This window comes from Larimichthys crocea, chromosome XII (genome assembly GCF_000972845.2).
Source record: "Larimichthys crocea isolate SSNF chromosome XII, L_crocea_2.0, whole genome shotgun sequence".
Taxonomy (NCBI): domain Eukaryota; kingdom Metazoa; phylum Chordata; class Actinopteri; family Sciaenidae; genus Larimichthys; species Larimichthys crocea.
In genome coordinates, this window is record NC_040022.1 from 27,238,146 (window position 1) to 27,258,308 (window position 20,163).

Consider the following 20,163-nt stretch of genomic DNA (forward strand, 5'->3'; position numbering starts at 1 on the left):
GAGCTAAGGGTTGATTTCCTGATGTTCCAGAGAGGATGTTGACAACAGCGTCAGGTTTCCTATTAAACAATGGCAAGAAAGAAAGAAAAATTCCACACAGAGCGCAGTGACAGCTCACTTATTAGCAAGACGAGTCTTTAATTTAATGAAAACTTAAAGGTACAGCTCATATAAAATCAATAAACAACACTACAAAAACAGTTCGGCTTTGAAAGATGTACAGATTCTGAGCACATGGTCCAACATTGTCAGCTTGTGTTCATTTAGAAAATGCTCCAACACAGTTCGGAGCCTACGTTATATATTCTTCAGTCGTGATAGTGCGTCCTTTTCCCGGTCTTCCGGCGTCTCTGCACCTTGCCGGTCCTCCCGGCTCTGCTTTTACCCTCTGTGGCACCGTGTCTCTTGTCTGTCGGACGGCCTCGTCCTCCTCGGCCTTCCTGCTTCCCTTTCCTCTTCCGCTTGCTGGTGCAAGTGCTGAGCGACGCGGTCAGGGAGCGGATCCTGTAGCAGCAGCAGCGGGAGGAGGAGGAGGTGAAGAAAAGAAAAAGAAATGAATGTATCCGGGCTGAAGGATGACGGGCAGACAAACTGTCAGAGCCCAAAGTGATGCCAAAACACTGAAAGTATTGAATTCATGACAAGAGGTTCATGATGAACAGCTTACTTCTTGTTCAAGATTGGATTCCCGGCTTTTCTTGGCATTGCAATTGTCTTCTCCTGTTCTTCTTTTTCTTCTTCTTCATCCTTGCCCTCCTCCTTAAAAGCAAAGATCGTCAGCGTTAATGGAGTTTTAATTACCGTCAGGGCGCATAATCACATAATCGTGGCTCACCTGGTTTGCTGCAGGTCCGAGCAGGTGAGCCCCCGAGAGGTCAAGATCACTGATGGTCGTCACGGTGACGGTGTGGTTGGGGTGGTCGTACTGCACGGACTCCGTCGTGCTGATTATGGTTTCTTCCAGATCGTCTTCAGCCGCCTCTGAGAGACGTGAGGAAAATCAAAACAATCAGCTCAGAGTCTTTAAGAGTTACAAATCAGTAAAACGTCTGCCGACAGACTTCAACTCACCGAGAGCTTCTTCTCTCTCCTTCAGCATCTTCACGTATTCCTTATGCCTCTGAGAGCAGACGGGCAAACACACGAGGATGAGCACGCTCACTTCAATTTCTATCAACTCAAAATACAAAAATAAAACTCTTCACACTTACTTCTTCTCTGACTCGGATCTGCTCGTCCTTGATTTTCTTACGAATCTCTGCCACCGCTGCTTTCCTCCTCTCCACCTTCCGCTTGTGGAAACCGGTTAAATATTCCCTGACAGGGCAGAAGAAGAGGAAGAAACTAAGTCTACATGAATAGACAATAACCACAGTGTTAATAATTAATTCAACTTTATTTATTTATATAGCACCTTTCAGACAGAATTGTAGCCCAAAGTTGTTCACAGAGCAAAAACAGAAATAGACAAAAACTAACAGTTCTTAAGGTAACAGAGCAGCTGCATGAAAAACTAGAGATTAGAAGAAAAGTAAAAAAGCATAAAACTACAACAATGAAACAAATAAGAAAACCTATAGGGTAAAAAGCAGAATTTAAGAACAGCTGTAGTAAAAGTAAAAGTGAATAAGCACTAGAGATAAAAGTAACGGAGTGATCAGGACATAAAAACTCAGCAGTGAGTGATCAGGCACCTTAAGTCAAATCCAGGCTACAGAGATGTCTTAAGTTTTTTTTTAAATGTCTGCAGACCCTCAGATCCACAGGCAGCTGCTCCAGAGAATTAAACCATAAAATATGTCGTCACGGTTTCCACAAACTTATATAACATAACAGCAGTTTGAAGATGACTGTGCATGACTCGAGAGAAACTATCTATCAAAGGTTTGCACACACTTTCAAACTCTGCAGCCTCTCCATCACAATACAAGACGCTCTGTCCTCTCCACCTGTCCACACATGCAGAGAGGCTGATCATCTCTGCAGCTGCAGAGTCCAAAGTCAATTCAAGTTTTGGACTAAACCATGAAGTGTTTTGGATTCAGACCAAGTATACACATGTTTCTGCTTGGTAAAGAACAACTGTGCATCTACTCTCTGCAGGTTTGTGCAGCTACACAATAAAATAAAAACTCTGCTCGGCAGGTTTCACAATAAAAGTTTGTGTTATAATATTATTTAATGGAAACAAAGAGAGATCAGCGTGCTTTAAATCAGATCTGAGCATGTCACATATAAACATGCTGCCTTCATGCTGAAGCAGGTAAGTGACGCTAACGTTGCCCAAACGTTAAAAAAACGTTACATAAACCTACTGTCTGTCTTTGTCGTCAAACGTGACGATGCATTTGTTTTCTCTCTTCTTGGATCCGGGCTTGAACTTCTTGTTTTTCGACACATTTTGTTTTTTGTTATTTTTCATGTTGAAGCACACGTGAGTTTACCCAGCACGACTTCCGGCTTCACTGTTTGTCCGACTAGAAACACTTAGACAGAAGACTGAAAGGTTCCGCACAGACACTCTCACACTGTGCTGTAAAATACTGAAATAAATCAATAAATATAATACAATATAAATATATATTATTATTATTATTCAGGGGTCCAACTTTTTTCAGCCCAAGGACAAACAGAACAGAGACCCCTACATGTGTCACATGTTAAACCTGGCTTATAATAACTTTTATATTTACTTTATTCACCTTTTATTTCACCTTTTTAACCCATTTATATGCCGTGTTATTATCCTATATGTGTTTATGGTTGATAAAACATTCAGACATAATGGAATGATTTATAAAACATATATAGATAGTAATAGTTTTTGTTTGCTGACCCCTTCAAGTTTATCATTTTTGTTATATATTTTTTTCATTTTCACAAATTATTTGTGTGAAAATTGTCAATTATTATAACAAAAAATGGAAAGTTAGGGTTCACGGACCACTGCGGTATATAGATAATTTAATATAAGGTGAGATTAAAGATGAATGAACTAAATATAAAACTTTAAATGCCATGTAGACATGTGGACATGTGTCACATTTTAAACCTGGCTTATAATAACTTTTATATTTACTTTATTCACCTTTTATTTCACCTTTTTAACCCATTTATATGCCGGGTTATTATCCTATATGTGTTTATGATTGATAAAACATTCAGACATAATGGAATCATTTATAAAACATATAGTTTTTGTCAAAAGTAACTTTTTATTGCATATTATTGCTTTTAAGTTTAATTTATTTTTTAATTCTCACAAATTATTTTGGTGATAATTGGTGGACCCCCTGCAGTACCTCTGCAGACCCCCAAAGGGGTCACAGACCCCCGGTTGAAGACCCCTGCTCTTATTTAATTGTCATATAAGATGTGATAAATTAAGATAAACTCATTGATCCCACACTTTCATTTACTTGTCACAGCAGCTTAAAGGTCCAGTGTGTAAGATTTACTGAATACGATATTCATAAGTCAGCAGACAAACCAAACACTGGCTCCAGATATGACCTTTTGCTTCATGTGAGTTTCAGCTGCATGCGTACATGGAAGGAGGCGAGGCGTCATCTGGCTGCAATCTGCAACTTCACTGCAAGGTGTTGCTAAACGTTTTAAAGGTTTTTAGTGAGAACTCTCCACATGTTGTCTTGAACTGCATCATCTGTTGTATTTGATATCAGCTCACCTTGTCTTGAGATATTAAAGGTGCAGTGTGTCAGATTTAGGGGGATTTATTGTTGTTGTGAAGATATTATTCGTATGTTTTAATTAGTTTATAATCACATCTATACTCATTATATATCCCGTTATGTCCCCTCTCTCTCTCTCTCTGTGAATGTGTCATTCAGACTGAGGTGTCGACTGTTCATCGCTCAGCCACACTGTAACTGTAAACTTCACGCCGCCCTCAATATCTCATTTAGGCCCGACCGACGCCTCCGTCATGACGCATGAAATGTGGCGTTCTCTCTTCACACACTCCACTGACAGAACAGACAGGACCAGCCAACTGTCATGTGTTGTTTTATTATAAAAACAAACAGCGAAACCAACAGAGAAATTCAGACAATAAAACACAACAAGGGGAAAGACAATAAAACACTTGTAACATAATTCTAACGAGCTTTCTTCTTTGCACGGATCATCTATTTCCAGGACTCTTCGTGTTGACCTGGAAGACAGAGTTCTGGAAATATCCATTATCATACGTGTGTGTGTGTGTTTGCTGTTTTTTTGTTTTGTTTGTTTTTAAAAAAAGCTGAGAAATTACAGCGTGATTTTTAAAATATCAGGCTAATTGTTTAAATACGGGCTCAATAAAATACACATCATCTATTAAAGAGATTCTCCCGCCGACAGTTCCTGACCCTAGGCTGCTTTTTAAATCGATATAAAACAATAACAACAACATAACTGCAAAACTGCCCCCCCCCAAAAAAAGCATTTATATCAACATCACATTACCATTAACCATTAAATAAGATCTCCAGAGCACAGAAACAGGAATGACAAGATGTGCTCTATCATGAAGAAGTCAGCAATTACAAATAAAAAGCGAACTGGACAAAGATTTCCACAAAGATCATTCCAAATATCATGGAACATAATAAAATCTTTTGTTTACATAACATCAAGGCCATTTTGCTTGAGAGCTTTACATCACAGGCGGACGTCGCGTCCGAGATTCCTCACTGATAAACCGCCCAACATCTTTTCTTTAAAGTCCGTGTAAATACATTAAATATGTTGGAAAATAGTTGGTTTTCAGTCTCAGGATTTTTGTGGGCGGTCCTTAAAGGGTGGGTGGCTCGATGACACGTTGAGGTCACCCTGAGCTGGAGAGATACAGATGAATTCATCTCAGCTCAGAGTGTTTCAAAGTCAGTCACGTCACGTCTGAACTCGTCTGCTTGACCTGTCCTGGAGCCGATTTTGACACCTACTTCCATAAACTTGTCAACGTTTTTAATCTTTCAAATTTAAGTGGTGAATAAAACTTTATTCTTTGGTCTGACAAACTCAGAGCACATATTTATTCTGACTTTACACGGACTTTAAAGCTGCTGTACACAGCAGAATCTCTCCTCTCAAGCGCTGGGTGAGGACTTGTTTAATCTACTTCTGTTTATCTGCCTATGTACAACGTATATACAATTACTTTAATATGTAATATGTCTATGAATCAGTGTGTGTGTGTGTGTGTGAGATTTCAAACTCGCTTCCCTCTGTTGCACAAATCCAATCATATCTCCCTGTTTCTTGTGTGTGTGTCAGCAGTAGCTGTCCGTCAAACTGCGGCGCCACATCCTAAAAATAAAAAGCAGCCCCGGTTAAGCTTTCGTTGGAATGACGCCGCGCTCCTGCTGGATCGAAGCCTCGGTCACTTTATTCAAATCCAGGATCACTGACGTGGTGCTTTTTAAGTGTCCTGTTTTGCTCCACAGTACAATGCTGGCATTGTTCAGTGTATGAGGTAGATAAGAAGAGACACTACTCAGCACTGCATGGTTAGAAAGCAAGCGAGTCGGTCTGTCTGCATCCTACAGCACAGCCGTGCTTCACAGACCGCGGCCCGTCTCACTCCTGAGCCCTTAATTGAGGCTTGCGACTTCACCGAGACGTCACACCGTTATTGTAGCACTTAATGATTGTACAGCTCTGCATCCTACAGCTAATCAGTGCACTGCTGCATCGCATTAATTTAAAACAGCTATTAGATAATGGTCCCTTTTCCCTTTGGGGCCTATTAAACCTGATTCTCCTTGTTGTTGTTGTTGTTGTTGTTGTGTAGCATTGTTTCAAATGAGGCGGTTAAGCCAGCAGGGTACCGTTAATGTCCAGGAGGTGGCAGGATTGTGCCGCAACAATGAAACTAAAGCATCAAAGGGAGCAAAGGTGCAGCCTTCGTCGTAGATATAGGGCTGAGAGTTAGATGTAGAGAGACGTGTGGCAGTAAATGTGAGATTCCAGTGTTTAAGAGGAGCCGGCTTTACATATTTCTATGTGTGATACATGTTTCGTTGTAACCGTGAGGAGCCCTAATCTACCTGTGTTTGTTCTGAGGCTGTGTGTGTGTGCACGCTCAGGATGCAGCGATGGTCGTGCCCCCGCTGAGGCGCAGCAGGATCTGCTGACAGTCCTGCAGGGACCGCCGGTCTCCCACGCGCTCCAGGGTGCGCTTGGCCTCGGCCAGCAGGCGGGCACGGTGCCCGGGCGGGGTTAGCAGAGGCATGGGCAGGTGGCGGCAGGCCAGCAGGATGGCGTGAGCTCTCTCCCTCTCACCCAGGACGCACTCGCCATCTGAAGAAGAGAAAAAATAAATAAATGCAGATTAGGGTCATGTTGTCCTCCGGGGCTGTTTTTAGAGCGACCAAAAGGGGAGCTGGTGCCGAGCCAGCAGTCAAGGTGAAGCTCCGCTCCGGGTGTGTTTTAATGAATGTGTAAAAATGAGTTTACCGGCTGTGTAGGCGTTGTGGGTCCTGCGTCGGAGGTTGTGCTCCAGCAGCTGGTGAGTCCTTGTGGGACTGGCTCCAGCCATCAGCCTCACTGTGGTCTCATGAAGAAACACCTGCAGGTAAAAACACACACACACACACATCAGAGCCGGTGGAGTATTTACAGCAGAAAAACATCGATCCCCTCGCGTACGGCACGCCACACAAGTCATACTCCACGTTCAGTGGAGCCTCTCACGCCTCACAGCGCCGTCGGTGAACATTTCTCGTTTAACGATGCAATCCGCGTAGTTCTTACGAGTTTCGCACGAGTCAAAAAGTAACAAATGATCACGACTGCTGCAGGAGCTGTAGTTGTTACAGACCGCCTGCCGACAGTAATGACTCCTCCAGCGTATCTCACAAGTATGATTGATGACATGATTTCTGCAGCTGGTGAGAGCGGCGCGAGAACTCGATTTTCTAGGCTGATACAGTGAATCTATTATTATCATCATGAACGAGATTAGCAGGCCCCCCAGATGATTTACAGACTTATTACGAGTGCAGCGTTAATACCAGAAAGACGTTCAGGGCGATGAAGTGCCAGCAACAAGCTGACGGTGTTACTGCTTTTAGTATGTGGCTCGTTACAGTTTTACAAATCCGGAGATTCATTTCATTACGCGGAGATGATTTGTTTGGTTTGGCTGAAAGCTAGACAAAAGCTCATTTGGAGCCGTCACTCTGGGCTTTAATAACTTGTTATTGGAGTTTCTCCATATTTGTGAGCTTCAAAGAGCCAAAGGAGCGATAAATGAATAAAATATAACCAGCCCGCTGATTAATCTTGCCAAGTTACAAGAAAATACAGCCACTTATTGAGGATGTCTCCGGGTTTTGTTGTGAGCTGGTAACAACAGTGTCGGACAAGAAAAGAAATCATTACTTGATTTTTAAAAACACATTAGATTAAAGCTGCGAGCAGCGACGGTCAGGCCCTCTCACATGTGCGCACGTCGAAATGTGCATAATATCTTAATAACCACAAGAAGTTTCAGATAGCTTTGAGGAAGTATATGATAGCCGCACACTTTTGCCTGAAAATCAGCCAAAAAGTCAATGGAGTCACATTTTTTTTCGGAAAAAATCGGCACCGTTGACTTTGACACGCCGTCACGGCCACGCCCTCTGATGAAAAGTTGCGATTTTGATAACTTATCATTGCCGAGGCCTTGAGAACACACACGGCAAGTTTCAAACACATCGGATGAAATCCCTAAGAGGAGTTCGTCCGAATACGACCCCTGGAAATGACCCCAAAAAACACAAAAAGTCCAACTTTGGAACAAAATGGACGTCGTACGCTTCGCTGTAGCCTGAGTCACCAAGAGACTTTTTTGTGCGTCTCGGCATGTTACATACTCCCTCCAAATTTTGTACGTGTGGACAAAACCGTGGCGAGGGGCCCCTCCGAAAACACACATCTAGGTGACGCCATAGAGTCATTTTTGCACGTCCATGTGCGAGACCCCCAAAATGTGTAATTTTACACCCGATTTCGTGGGGGTAGGCAAATTTTCGTGAGTTTTCGAATTCATATAGGCCGTCGAAAATGCGATTTACTTTTAAACTTTCGAAATCCAAAAGCTCCAAGCCATGGACTGAGCTACTGCTGCCCCCAAAATCAAAGGGTCAATTGAACCCTCCCACCACTGCAGCCTGAGTGTGCACCTGTGCATGGGGCGCACACTGTGCCTTTAAGTTTGTCAGCACTGCTACAGAAAAGGCATTTCCACCTCTACAAAATGTCCTTGAAACAACCAGAACGTCAGCTTCTCCTCCTACACTTAAACTTAGAAACTAAGATATCAAATATAGCGTACGCAGTCCTGAACTCGACTGACTGTAACCTTTTGATTCTTTAAAACATCTGAGTCACAGATGTACCTTGTGCTGCGCCTGTCTGTAGCACTGTGTGAGTTTTCTCAGCGCGCTCAGGTCCCTCTGGAAACCAGCCACCTGGGATCCAGGTGCTGGGCCGGGTTCTCCGTTACTGCTGCTCCCCCGCTGCCACAAGCTGGTCCTCAGGGTCAGCAGAAGGTCACAGACGAGCAGCTCCACCCCCTTGAAAGACGAGAAAAAAAGACAAACATCAGTGTGTTTGTATGAATGATCTGAAAATAGATTTAATATTTGATATTTATAATTCACTATGGCTTGATTTATGCTTTTAAGAGTCGTTACAACCCTCACCCTGCACCTCGCCCAGCATGCATGCCCCCATAAATTAAAAAAAAAAGCGATGACGTGAAGTTGAGTGCTGTCTGATATGAAGTGGTGGGGGTGTGTAGAGGGTGCGTGCAGATCGGGGAGGCCTCTGTACTGCACTGCAGACACATTGCACTCGGCTTCAGGATCATGCAATGCAACTACAATGCACCACAGCCACCTCCTGCCACCCACACTGCGCACACGCACACACACACACACACACACACAGCCCCACGTCAGCTTCACCCCGACTGAGCAGCGTGCTCTTTGTACGCTACCTTGTTCAGCCAGTTTCCGGACTGGGCGAGGGGCACGGACACGCTGGAGCGCAGGTAGCTGCTGGCTCTGTCGCAGTGGGACAGGCAGGCTATCGCGCCTTCTCCCTTCAGAGGGGAGAGACTCATCTGAACGGCCTTGCAAAGCAGCAGCACGGCCTTGGGCAGGTGGTGGCTGAAACAGAGAAGCGACAGACGGTTAGACGAACGTGTGCTTGTCTTAAATAAGGAGGTCAGAGAAAGTTTACACAGGATCCTGTGCAGAGTTATGACTTTCATGTCCGATTTCTACAGCTCAAAAGATTCCTGCAGCGTGAGCAGTTCACCTGGTTCACCTGGTTTTTGTCACATTCGGACGAAGTGAGACTTTACTTACTCGAGAGTGTGGAGCGCCCTGGGCATCCTCTCTGCTTCTGCCAACAGTGACCTCACCAGGACGTCATCGCCCTGCAGCCAGTGCACGGCGGCCTTCAGGACCAAAGCCCACCAACGACTCACCGGGTCTCCAACTGGCAGAAAGAAGAGAAAATGTAAGGACAGACCAGCTGCAGTCGAAGAGTATTTAGGTGGGGGTTGTTGTGGCTGTGAAATGATTTTTCTCATCAAGCTTTAATCGTGAAATGAGAGATGACGTGATGCTGTGTTTGTGTCTCCTGTATTAGAAGCTGTGTGCAGCTCGGCTCGGCGTGAAATCAATAATTGGTTAAGACTGAAGCTGATAAACATCATCTGAACGGATCATCAATGTGTTCACGTCCACTGCTGGTCATTTATTACCACGAATCAATCTGTGATAATCCAATAAAAAGTCAGATCGGTTGTTGCCAACGGAGCAAAGAAAATTCATCCGTGCTGACAGTGACGTCTCAGATGGCTACACTGTGATGCATGCTTTCCTGTGGGCAGGGTTGTTTGCGGCATGCTATTCATACCTGGAGCGGTGGTGTGATTGGGAGGAGTCGAGAAGGGCGGAGGAGGCGAGGGAGAGTCCTCTGTGCAGCTGTTCAATAACTGGAGGAACTCCAAGGCGCTGGAAAACTCTCTGAAGGAGAAACGGAGCAGAGAAAGAAAAAACACGGATCAGACCACGAATCATTCCATTTTGATCAAACTGTCGGAAGTGTCGCCGGCACGCCCGCCTCACCCGGACTCGTTCTTGCGTTTGCCTGCTTCGGAGTCGCTCTGCGGTTGGATGAGGGTGTGAACGGCTCTTTCCAGAAGCTTCCTGCAGAAACAGCGGTGCAGCTGGGCGATGGGGTCGGCTGGAGGAAGATCAGGAGGGAAACGGTTCAATCAGAGCACAGTGCACGTTTTTATTCAAGGAGACAAACAATGTGCAAAACATTCAATTACTTAGATACAATTGCAACATAATCAAGCATGTGAACGTTCCTGCATAACCAAAGAAACTCATTTTGGCCCCTTCAACGCTAATGAGGGAATGACCGGTAAATCGAGAGCTTTGCCTTCAGGCTCGTGCTGCTGCTGCACCAATGTCGATTTCAGGATACTTTTATTATTAAATTCAGAATTTATTATTATTCCTAGAATCCCTGGAGTAATACTTAGAATTAAAGAGTTCAATTTAATTGCCTTCCTTAAAAAAGGAAGTTGAGGACGACCTTTTTATTTATCTATCTATCACGTCAGACCTGCGAGGCTTCGTTATTTTAACTACAAGTAGATAAAACGCCGTCGTTATGAGAAAAAGAAACCTTCTGAAACTCATTATGGAGTTGAAATTAGAAACGCAACATGGGAAGAAGAGTCAAATAGATCCATCAACTGGATTTCGGACATACCTGGGTCTCTCTGAGACGTGTACACCCCGTCTGTGCTCTCGGACTTCACCGACCAGTCGCAGCTCAGGAAGAACTGCCTGCCCAACGGGGTGAAGAGCCAGCGCAGGCAGTCAGGGATCGGCTTGGTCTCTGATTGGTTGGCTACGCTCTCGGCACAGCTCAACAGGTAACCCTGGGAGACAAGACACGGAAGAAAAGATGCGGATATCAGATATGGTCACTGGACTAATATTCAGTGCGCAGACAGGCAGGCAGGTGATGGAGTATGCGAGAGACTCACAGGTAGGAAGGAGAGGTGGTGGCCCAGGATGGTGCGCAGGGCTGTTGCTGCAGTGACGTAGATCTGGGTGAGCTGGGCAGGGGCCATCTTGCCTTGGGCGCTCTCGCTGAGGTTGACGGCGCTCAGAGACAGAGACAAAGCCCACAGGCTGCTACGCTGAGGCAGCTTTCCTGCAGAGACAGAGAGAGAATAAACACGCTGTTAAACATTCGCAGCACGTCAAAGAGAAAGTAGTTTGTTGTCATGGAGATAATGCGGCTGTCACTTGTCTAATTTTATTTGTTTGTGCCGTCTGCGTACGCCATCTGCACAACACTTTGTTCTCGACACTCGCCTGTGAGCTGCAGCTGACTCAGCCGGTGGTAAACCAGCGCTGCGTCTCTCGCGCTGGTCCTGGCCTCCTCCCCCTCGTGCTTTCCCCCGACCTGGTGAACCAGCCAGCCCAGCGGTGTTGGACGATGCAGGACGTAGCGAATCAGATTCCAGGACAAAGAGAAGACCAGGTCCAGATTGGTTGAGGGGAGAGCTCTGGTCAAGACGGACAAGCAGGTCTCTAAACTGGCCATCGCTGCCGTGTAATCTCCCTGGAGGAGACGGGAGGTGAGAAAGAAATAGATCATCAGTATTCAGCTGACACTGACAGGGAGGATGAGGGGGCGGTGTGCGATGAAGGTCGTGCCTTAGATCTTACCAAACGCTAAAAATAAACTCACGCACAGAACAAGAAGTCTGAAGTGACACATCGAAACGGAAAGAATCAAAGCAAACCGGGAGAAGTGAAGAAACATCCAAATCTAATTCTCTAAGCCCGTCCTAACCCGGAGAAAAGAAAACTCACCCTGTTGAGATGCAGGTCAGCCTGTTTGCGGTGCCTCCAGAACGACACGGATTTTGGCGAGTGAAGCGGCGTGACGGGCTCCCACAGGTAGAGCACCCTGACGCAGCCCCACACCGCTCCCACCCCGCTCAGCACCCACACCATCACCCACGGCAACAGGCACCGCAGCCAAGAAGCTGGAGGAGACGAGAGGAAACGAAAACACGCGGTGAGGACACAGATTCAAGCATGACTTCTGTACTCGTGGACAGCAGGGAGGGAGGGGGGGGTCAGTCATGCTCACCAAAGTCCTGTGTGGGACTTGGGAACCAGGACAGCGTTCTGGGCGGCCTGTATCCTGCAGAAAAAGCGGCGCTGCCCGGGTCCTCAGAGCCCAGCAAAGATGGCAGCGGGTTTAAGGACAGGCAGAAGAAGGTCAGGGCGCAGAGGAGCAGTCGGGAGCGATCCATCACTCCGACCGAGGAGGGAGAGTCCGGCTCACTCTTCAACTGAGAGACGAAGATAGAGGTTCACAAACGTCAGTCATTAAACTATTTAAATGTTCATCTTAATTTGAGAGAAAGACAAACATGACGACAAAAGAACTTCACCTGCTCGTGATCCAGTAAGGGGCTGCCTGGCTCTGAGTCCACGCAGTAAGGAGAGAACTGGGCAGGGGAACCAGAACCAGAGTCCGAGGCCGGAGGTGACATCATCACTATTTCTTGTTTGAGCTCCACGTCTTCGGGCAGCATCACAGGCTCTGAGATAGAGACAGAGGAGGAGTCATTAAAGGCTCGGGTTGCTACGCGGTCGCGCTCCACTTCGAAACGTTCAGTGACACGTACTGTTCTTCGGGTTGGCCATCTTCAGTGCCAGGTTCTCCTGTCGTAGTTTGTGGTTGACCTGCTGCAGGTATTTGATGTAGTCGATGGCCTTCCTCAGCACAGCTGACTTGTGCATCTGAGAAGAAGGACGTGGTTTTTGTTAAACACTTTGCAACACTAAAATAATCTTAATGTTTGAGTATCTCACTAACCTTGGCGTCGTTCCCCATGACCAGGTCTCTGAGCTCTGTGATCTTGTCGTTGATGGAGGACCGGTACCTCTTCTCAATGATGTTGTGGGTCGTCCTCCTCTCGCCCTCCTTCACCACTCCTCCCGGCCCCACTACTCCTCCCATCATTTGCCCTTGCTCCATGTTGGATCTGACTCCGTTCGTGCAGTGGGTGGAGCCGGGCTGTAGCTGCTTGATTGGCAGCTTGTCTCCTCCTTGCATCATGACGGGGACGGTGGTGAGGATGTTGCTGCTCATCAGAGTCTGGGGACAGAAATCAGCAGACGTAACGTTAGATTTGCTGGTTTTCTTCCAGGCATTGAAAAACTATTAAATCTTTAAAGCCGGCTGTTTACCGGGACTTGCAGAGCCGTGTTCTGGATGGGTGTGGTCAAGGCGGTGATCCCTGTAGGGCTCTGCATGGTAGACAGCACCTGTGTGCCGTCGGGTTTGAGTGTGGTCAGAACCAGTGAGTCTGTCTTCAGAATCTGAGGCTGCTGGACCAGAACCTGGACAGAAAGAGGACAGGTCTGGAGTTATTAGGGTAGGATTGTTCGGTCGGGTGTGCTGAATATGGATCTTCATCACGTCTTTTATCATTTTGACTCATTTTCTGACGGGCCAACAAACAGCGAGGTTACTCACAGGTACTTGCTGCACCTGCTGTTGCATAGTGTGGACTGTGGTGGGCGCTGTGGAGAGAGTCTGGATGGTCTGTCCGGTCGGGGTCAGAACACGCTGGTGCTGAATGGTCACCGGTTGGAGCTGTTGCGACGTCATAATGCTCTGCATCTGTGGCTGGAGGACTGAGGACGGGGAGTCAAGAGGACGCACAATTAGTCAGTCAAAAAAACATTATTGCAGTAACGACGTGTTACCGTTAAAAGACATTTAGTCACCTTGGAAACTCGGGGCGGGGCTCTGGTGGCAGATGACGGGGTTCTGGATGAAACGTCCACCGTTGGAGGTGATCATCACAGTCTGAGCCGCCTGGGTCTGGATGGGCAGGGGCGTCTGGCTGTGGGTCTGAACCAGGGTGTGGACTGGGAAACTCTGGGTCTGCATGGGGATGCCCTGGGTGTGCATCTGCATTTAAAAGGCAACATTACGTAGAAATGAGCGTTTTTGTGATTTAACTGCTCACCCGGCTCCTGTTCTGGCATGACACCAGCTCTGCACTAACACTAACACTCCCCCGGTACTCTAAGCTCACAGTCTATGCTGCCCGGCAACAAACTGAGCCACACATAAAGCAGCTATACTAACAGTTTACTGTCCATCGAGAAACTGTTGATGTGGAGCAGCTGGAGGGACGTCTGGGTGAAAATATGAAAATAATAATCCCTAAAATATGATCCACTTTCACCAAAATCAGTGAAATAGTTGGTGGTGGGTGACTCAGTCCTACAGGGCAAAGACACCTTTCATCTCAGAGTGTATTTTTCCCCCTGAGAGATGATAGACGCTTGATGCAACGCCAGACAGTTTCATTTCTGATGTACTGTTTTAGGAAAAAAGACATTTCACTCAAGACTATAAAGTATATCTGTCAGGCTCGCTACAGTTTTGCTGAGACGTGCATCGCTGTTTGTAAGGGTGCTGAGCTGGATATTATATTTTATAGTCTGTCAGTGCGCTCAAAGTTTTCTCCTGTCAGCAGAAGATTTTTCAGTACGGACGGCACAATAACAGAAGATGAATCAACATCGCATCCGCATCAGAAGATGAAATAACAGCCGGAGAAGAAGAAGGCGTCTTAAAATAGCCCCAGGCTCAAGACGTACGACGCTCATCCATCACTGCAGCAGTTATACAAGCCCTTTCAGACCCATGAAACGATACAATAACAGCTTTAAGTGCGAATGCAACGCGCTGTAAAACTAGTAGTAAACTGAGTAATAGGTGAGTTAACACAGGATTTGTGTGAAAGCGACGTCAGATACCTGGATGGTGGACTGAGTCTGTTGGGGCTGAGGCTGGATGGGCTGGACCAACTGAGGCCGCGGCTGTAGGAGTGGAGGGCTGCGGGTCACCTGCTGCTGCTGCTGCTGCTGCTGCTGCCCTGAGGTTGCGGTCGTGGGGGAGGGTGTCTGAGCGGGAGTAAGGGGAGGGGTGAGGGGTAGAGACTGAGGGGACAGTGTTTGAGAGCTGGCCAGGCCGACGGCGGAGCTCTGGTAGACGGCGGGGGTCGGCGTCTGGGGAGTTTGTGGGGTTTGGATGGCGGGTCGCGGGGTGGCGCCGGCACCGCCGTTCTGTATAGATCCTGCCGAGGTCATCTGGTCCTCGAACAAGTCTGGGAAGTCTCCGACCTGGTTGCTGACAAACTGCAGCATCTCTGAGGAGACGGAAAAACAACATTATATCATTATTAATAATAACGGGTTCATTTCACTTTAAGTTTACAAGTTTACGAGTGCTGAGTCATTCCACAGAACAGAATGTGAAACATGTGCTGACAGACCGTAGAAAAACATATTGCAACATCAAATTAAACTGGAGATGACGATTGCTTGAGTACCTTGAAGGTCAGCCACACCCAATACTACATTTTCCAGGCAAGCGTCCTTGAGGGAAAACTTTCTGACTGACCCTAAAACACATGGTGGTGAGGCTGCCCCACTTCAGACCTGGCTTAAAACGTGTGAATGTCGTTATCTGCTAACAGATAAGAGCTAAGAATAATTTCATGGACTTGGCCTTGAATCTGCGTGTACACACACACACACAGAACTACAGCTTCTGTTCTGGCTATAAATCAGTGCACAGACAGATAGATGTGTAGAAACCTTCAAAGAGTTATCCTTGAAAATGTGTGCGCACTTTAGATAAAGGATCCGACAGCAGCGAGGGAGCTTGCGGATAAACGGCGCTGTAATGAAGATGAATGTGCACTGTGCTCACTCAAGGTATACACACTATGTTAAACAACACCTGATGGGAGCTCACTAAATGGTTCCTTACAGACGTTAGAGAGACAAAACCGATGCTACATATTAAAAACTGCCAAACTGCCAGTTTATTACACCCAGCTGACTAAAATGAGACACATCCTCATGAGGAGGAAAGTTTGTTTTACAGAAGAAGACTTTCTCTTTCTTTATGACTGGGTCCAACACTAACTCACTAATTACTTTTATTATCAATTAATCATTTTCTAAAGGCAATTCAATTAGTTGTTTGTCCTCAAATGTTTTGTTTTGTCCACAACCCAAAGATACTTTGTTTATAATCACAGAGGACAGAAAGAAACCAGAAAATATTCAGGAATAAGATGCTGAGATCAGAGAGTTTTACTCAAAACGTGCCGATTAATCAACAAATCCAATAATCGTTGGAGTTTCACATTATTCTTCAGATCAACAGGTCGTGATAAAAAACAAAAACGCCGTCTTTCGAGGTCCCACAGGACTTTGAAACTTCAAGACAAACGCCTGACTGCGCCCGTGAGGTGGAAGCTGCCCCGGGTTGATCTATGTCACTGATAGTACACATGGGTTCAACTCACGAAGGTCAGTGTTGTGTCAATGAACAGAGCCTGCAGCCTTGAACTCGTCTTACTGTGCAACAGGGCGAATCCGACAGAACAAAGTGAGAAACCTCCGCCGATGAAAACATTTAGATTATCCTCGACATGAGCAGCACAGAGACACTGGACATCACGCAAGTCTCATGACTTCTCATTACTTTGTGACTGCATTTGTCATGAATGAAGGTGCGCCACTCTTATCTGGACGATACAAATCACAATGCAGAAGTTATGTCGGGAAACCGTGACACAAATGTTTCACATTTTTCTTGCTGTAATGAAAACAAACAACGCATCCTGGTTTAGTTATATTAGTTTAGAGCTGCAGCACATTCTGTACTTCTGTCACCGTCATATCAGATTTCATTTTAACAACACCGAAGCTTCCGACTTCCTGTCATCGCTCCACAATAAAAGCGTTGTTTTATTGGGATTCTGAGTCATAAAGGCAGAATCTTCCTTTAAAACATCTCGCACCATGTGAACACGAACCGGACTTTTAACCAGCACATGTCACTTCACATGACACTCCACCGCACACACTTGTGCGCCTCCATGGGAGGGCAGACTGTTCATGACAGACAGGACAAAGCGGCTCCGAGCCCACCAGAGCTTCAGACAGGCCGACACAAAGGGTAAATCCATCAAGGGGAAGAGGGGGGGCGGGGCTGCTCAGCGCAAAGAAAACGGGTTATATAACCAGATTAACGGGTCGCTGTATAGAATAACTGGGAGAGGAAGAATGTACTCGGTGAATTAAGGGTCAAGTCCATGAGCTCTTACAGATATTAGAGAAACATCTACGATCCCAGCTTAAGTTTGGATGGTTTTAAACACATGTAGGACTGAAAAGTGTCTTCATCCGTTATCTGAGCGACAAACAAACACTGAAACTAAAGTGCGGGCTGTCTTTGTTGCAGTCTGCCTGTGAATTCATCTCTCTCTCTCTCTCTCTCTCTCTCTCTCTCACACACAATCTGTACATTCCTTGCTTTTGACACAATGATTAAGTGGGATTACATAACCGTGGCTGGGGGTGTGCCGTCTGCTCTCTCTGTCCGCCTTTTTGAAAAGAGAATTAACGGCAGACACCGAAAGGCAGGTGCTGTTTCAGAGACGCTGCACGAGCCCGTGTGCAGGATCATCAACGTAGACCATGTTAAGTACAATTACTGTTGAATGTTGGTTATAGTTCATCTTATACTGCCGCACACACACACACACACACTCATATATCTCCATCAGTCCGGTCTGGTGACTTAGCATTTAGTAAAATTCCACCCTAATGGGAATCTGGTGACTCTGCACTGGCCAGCGTTACACCGAAAGCCCCCGTCCTTTCACTGCGAGCCAAAGGGTGAAGCTTGTTTTGATAAGGGCGAGATCGGATAAGAGGGACGCTGTCTGAGTGACCGTGGCCTGTGGAGCACCAGAACCGGATCTTTGCAGAACCGGGGATGTGTTGTCCCACAAACTTTTGCTCATTAAGTCGCCTCCATTTAACTCTACAAAATACATTTACGTTACATTTAGACGCTTTTATCCAAAGCGACTTACAGGGAACAACTTGGGGTTTTCGTCAACATGCAGACTGGAGGAGCCGGGGATCGAACCACTGAGCATCCGATTAGTGAATGACCCGCTGCAAAACATCTCTATATGGTTCATCATGACTCAGATCTCCCTTCACTCCCCACATACTCAGCTTCCTGATAGATGACATCTCTTACTGTCACCCACCTCAGCTTTATGGAAAAAACAACACCCTGCTTCACTTGACTACCTGTATTTTATTTTATTTTACACTTTTAATCTCTAGTTTTTCATGCAACTGCTCTGTTGCCTTAAAAACTGTTAGTTGTTGTCTATTTCTGTCTTTAATCTGCTCTGTGAAGAACTTTGGGCTATAAGTCTGTATGAAAGGTGCTAAATAAACAAACAAACAAACAAATAAATAAATAAATAAAGTTGATGTTGAAGTTATCATTAAACCCAGGCTCATTATTTAGACACACAGTAATTAAATGACTGCAGTTTATTTATTTATTTTGCAGTTGTTGCACATTATTTAACTGTAAATCTGATCTTTTATATACCTTTTATATATAGTTCTGTAATAGATGGTTACTTGTTTACATGTGTTGTTTTTGTTTGTTTGTATACCTGGATGATGCAACAAAAATCATTTTCAAGTATTTCTGATTCTGATAAAAGCCCAACATGTTATCCTAATACACTAATTATGGATTGTGAAAGGGATGTTTGACATGACAGCTTGCAAAAAAAAGCTGATGTGCAAGGTGCAACAATAAATTGTAGAGCGGGTCAGATGGTCGCGGGTTCGATCCCCGGCTCCCCCAAGTCTGCAAGTAAATCTAAACATATCTAGCTGATTTAAGTGAATAAAACACACAGTAGTGGAAAGAAACAGCGTATTAGGAGCTGTAGGGTTAATAAATATGTTTAAACTTTGAGTTATAAACAGCAGGATGAGCGGACACAGGCCGGCTCACTCACCGTCGATGTCCCCCAGGGTGAACTCGTCTCCCAGCTCCGCTAACGTCGTGTCCATGCTCTCCATGGTGGAGATGTACTCTCCGCCGTCCATCCTGCCCGTTAGCCGCCTCGCCTCCCCGGCTGTCACCGGAGGGGTCGCAGGAAGAAGGAGGAGGAGGAGGGAGGGGGAAAAGGCAACAAAACCCCGGCGAAGCGACGCCTAGGACAGCCTTATCTCCTCGTAAAGATTATCCTGTTACTGGATGATTATAAAACGGCAGCGCAGCCTCGGAGGAGGCGAACTCAGCGTCGATGAACTCATCAGAAATAGGTTTCTGCTTAACGCGACTCCATCTTGTTTCACGCTCCCTTACGTCATTCACAAACAGAGTCAGTGGCCCAAGGCGGGCTGTGATTGGCTGAGGCCGAGCTGTTGTTGTCATGAACCCAGTCGTCATCGTCCAATCAGAGCGGCGTTTTCACCGTGGTCTGATAGTACGTCAACCATCAGAAGTTTCAGTGTTATTTGAATAAACCGCGCCCCCTGCCTCCATGAACACAGGGAGCGTCATCAGGGAGACCCAGCTCCTTATAAATAAATACAATCTAATAAACACTGCAGACATGTTCATGCAAGTGACTTGTGTTTTCCTGCTATTATACAACAGTATATTTATGTTTTGTGGTCAGTAAAAATGCAATTCATGCAACTCAGTCCAACTGTCCATTGAAAGAGTTGAAAGAGGCTAACTTTTCTTATATAGATATATATGTATTTGTATATATATTGTGTGTGTGTGTGTTGTGTGTGTGGTATATATATATATATATCTATTATATATATCTATATTATCTCTCTATAGTCTCTAAGTCTATGTCTATTTAACTTCTATATCATCCGACATATAATAGTAATAATTCTAATAATAATAGGCGCCTTTCTGTCACCCAAGGACACCTATATATATATATATATAGTGTCTATTTACTTCTTGCATGTGTATATATATATACATTTTATTTCATAGGTGCCTTTCTGTCACCCAAGGACACCTTACAATAAATGAGAGTAGACAGCAAATAACATAAAAACAAACAAAAAGAACCATAAAAGTATCAAATTACAAGAATAAAATAAATAAAATAGGACAATGCAATTGAATCAGATGGAAAAGTTTTTTTTTTTTAAACAGGCGGGT

At 45.4% G+C, this 20,163-nt stretch overlaps 2 protein-coding genes and 1 long non-coding RNA gene across 3 annotated transcripts; 1 reads left to right on the top strand and 2 right to left on the bottom strand.

Annotated features, from left to right (window-relative positions):
* Positions 1 to 114: 114 nt before the first annotated feature.
* On the bottom strand, positions 115 to 2,509 carry nol12 (nucleolar protein 12). The gene is made up of 6 exons (XM_019278216.2): positions 2,316 to 2,509; positions 1,212 to 1,317; positions 1,072 to 1,120; positions 836 to 981; positions 668 to 759; positions 115 to 504 (listed from the first exon to the last, which is right to left on the bottom strand). The coding sequence occupies exons 1-6, from the start codon at positions 2,420 to 2,422 to the stop codon at positions 309 to 311; spliced, it is 696 nt and encodes a 231-aa protein (XP_019133761.2). The 5' UTR covers positions 2,423 to 2,509; the 3' UTR covers positions 115 to 308.
* A 608-nt stretch (positions 2,510 to 3,117) lies between these two features.
* LOC109142912 (uncharacterized) lies at positions 3,118 to 4,497 on the top strand. Its single transcript, XR_002043089.2, has 2 exons — positions 3,118 to 3,599; positions 3,852 to 4,497. It is a non-coding gene; the product is annotated as an uncharacterized LOC109142912 (long non-coding RNA).
* srebf2 (sterol regulatory element binding transcription factor 2) lies at positions 4,014 to 19,363 on the bottom strand. Its single transcript, XM_010754025.3, has 20 exons — positions 18,986 to 19,363; positions 14,886 to 15,277; positions 13,842 to 14,028; positions 13,588 to 13,748; positions 13,299 to 13,451; positions 12,925 to 13,206; positions 12,734 to 12,848; positions 12,497 to 12,648; positions 12,190 to 12,394; positions 11,907 to 12,082; positions 11,403 to 11,652; positions 11,069 to 11,238; positions 10,789 to 10,960; positions 10,131 to 10,248; positions 9,919 to 10,028; positions 9,363 to 9,495; positions 8,990 to 9,161; positions 8,388 to 8,564; positions 6,460 to 6,571; positions 4,014 to 6,303 (listed from the first exon to the last, which is right to left on the bottom strand). The coding sequence occupies exons 1-20, from the start codon at positions 19,074 to 19,076 to the stop codon at positions 6,086 to 6,088; spliced, it is 3,546 nt and encodes a 1,181-aa protein (XP_010752327.3). The 5' UTR covers positions 19,077 to 19,363; the 3' UTR covers positions 4,014 to 6,085.
* Positions 19,364 to 20,163: the final 800 nt, after the last annotated feature.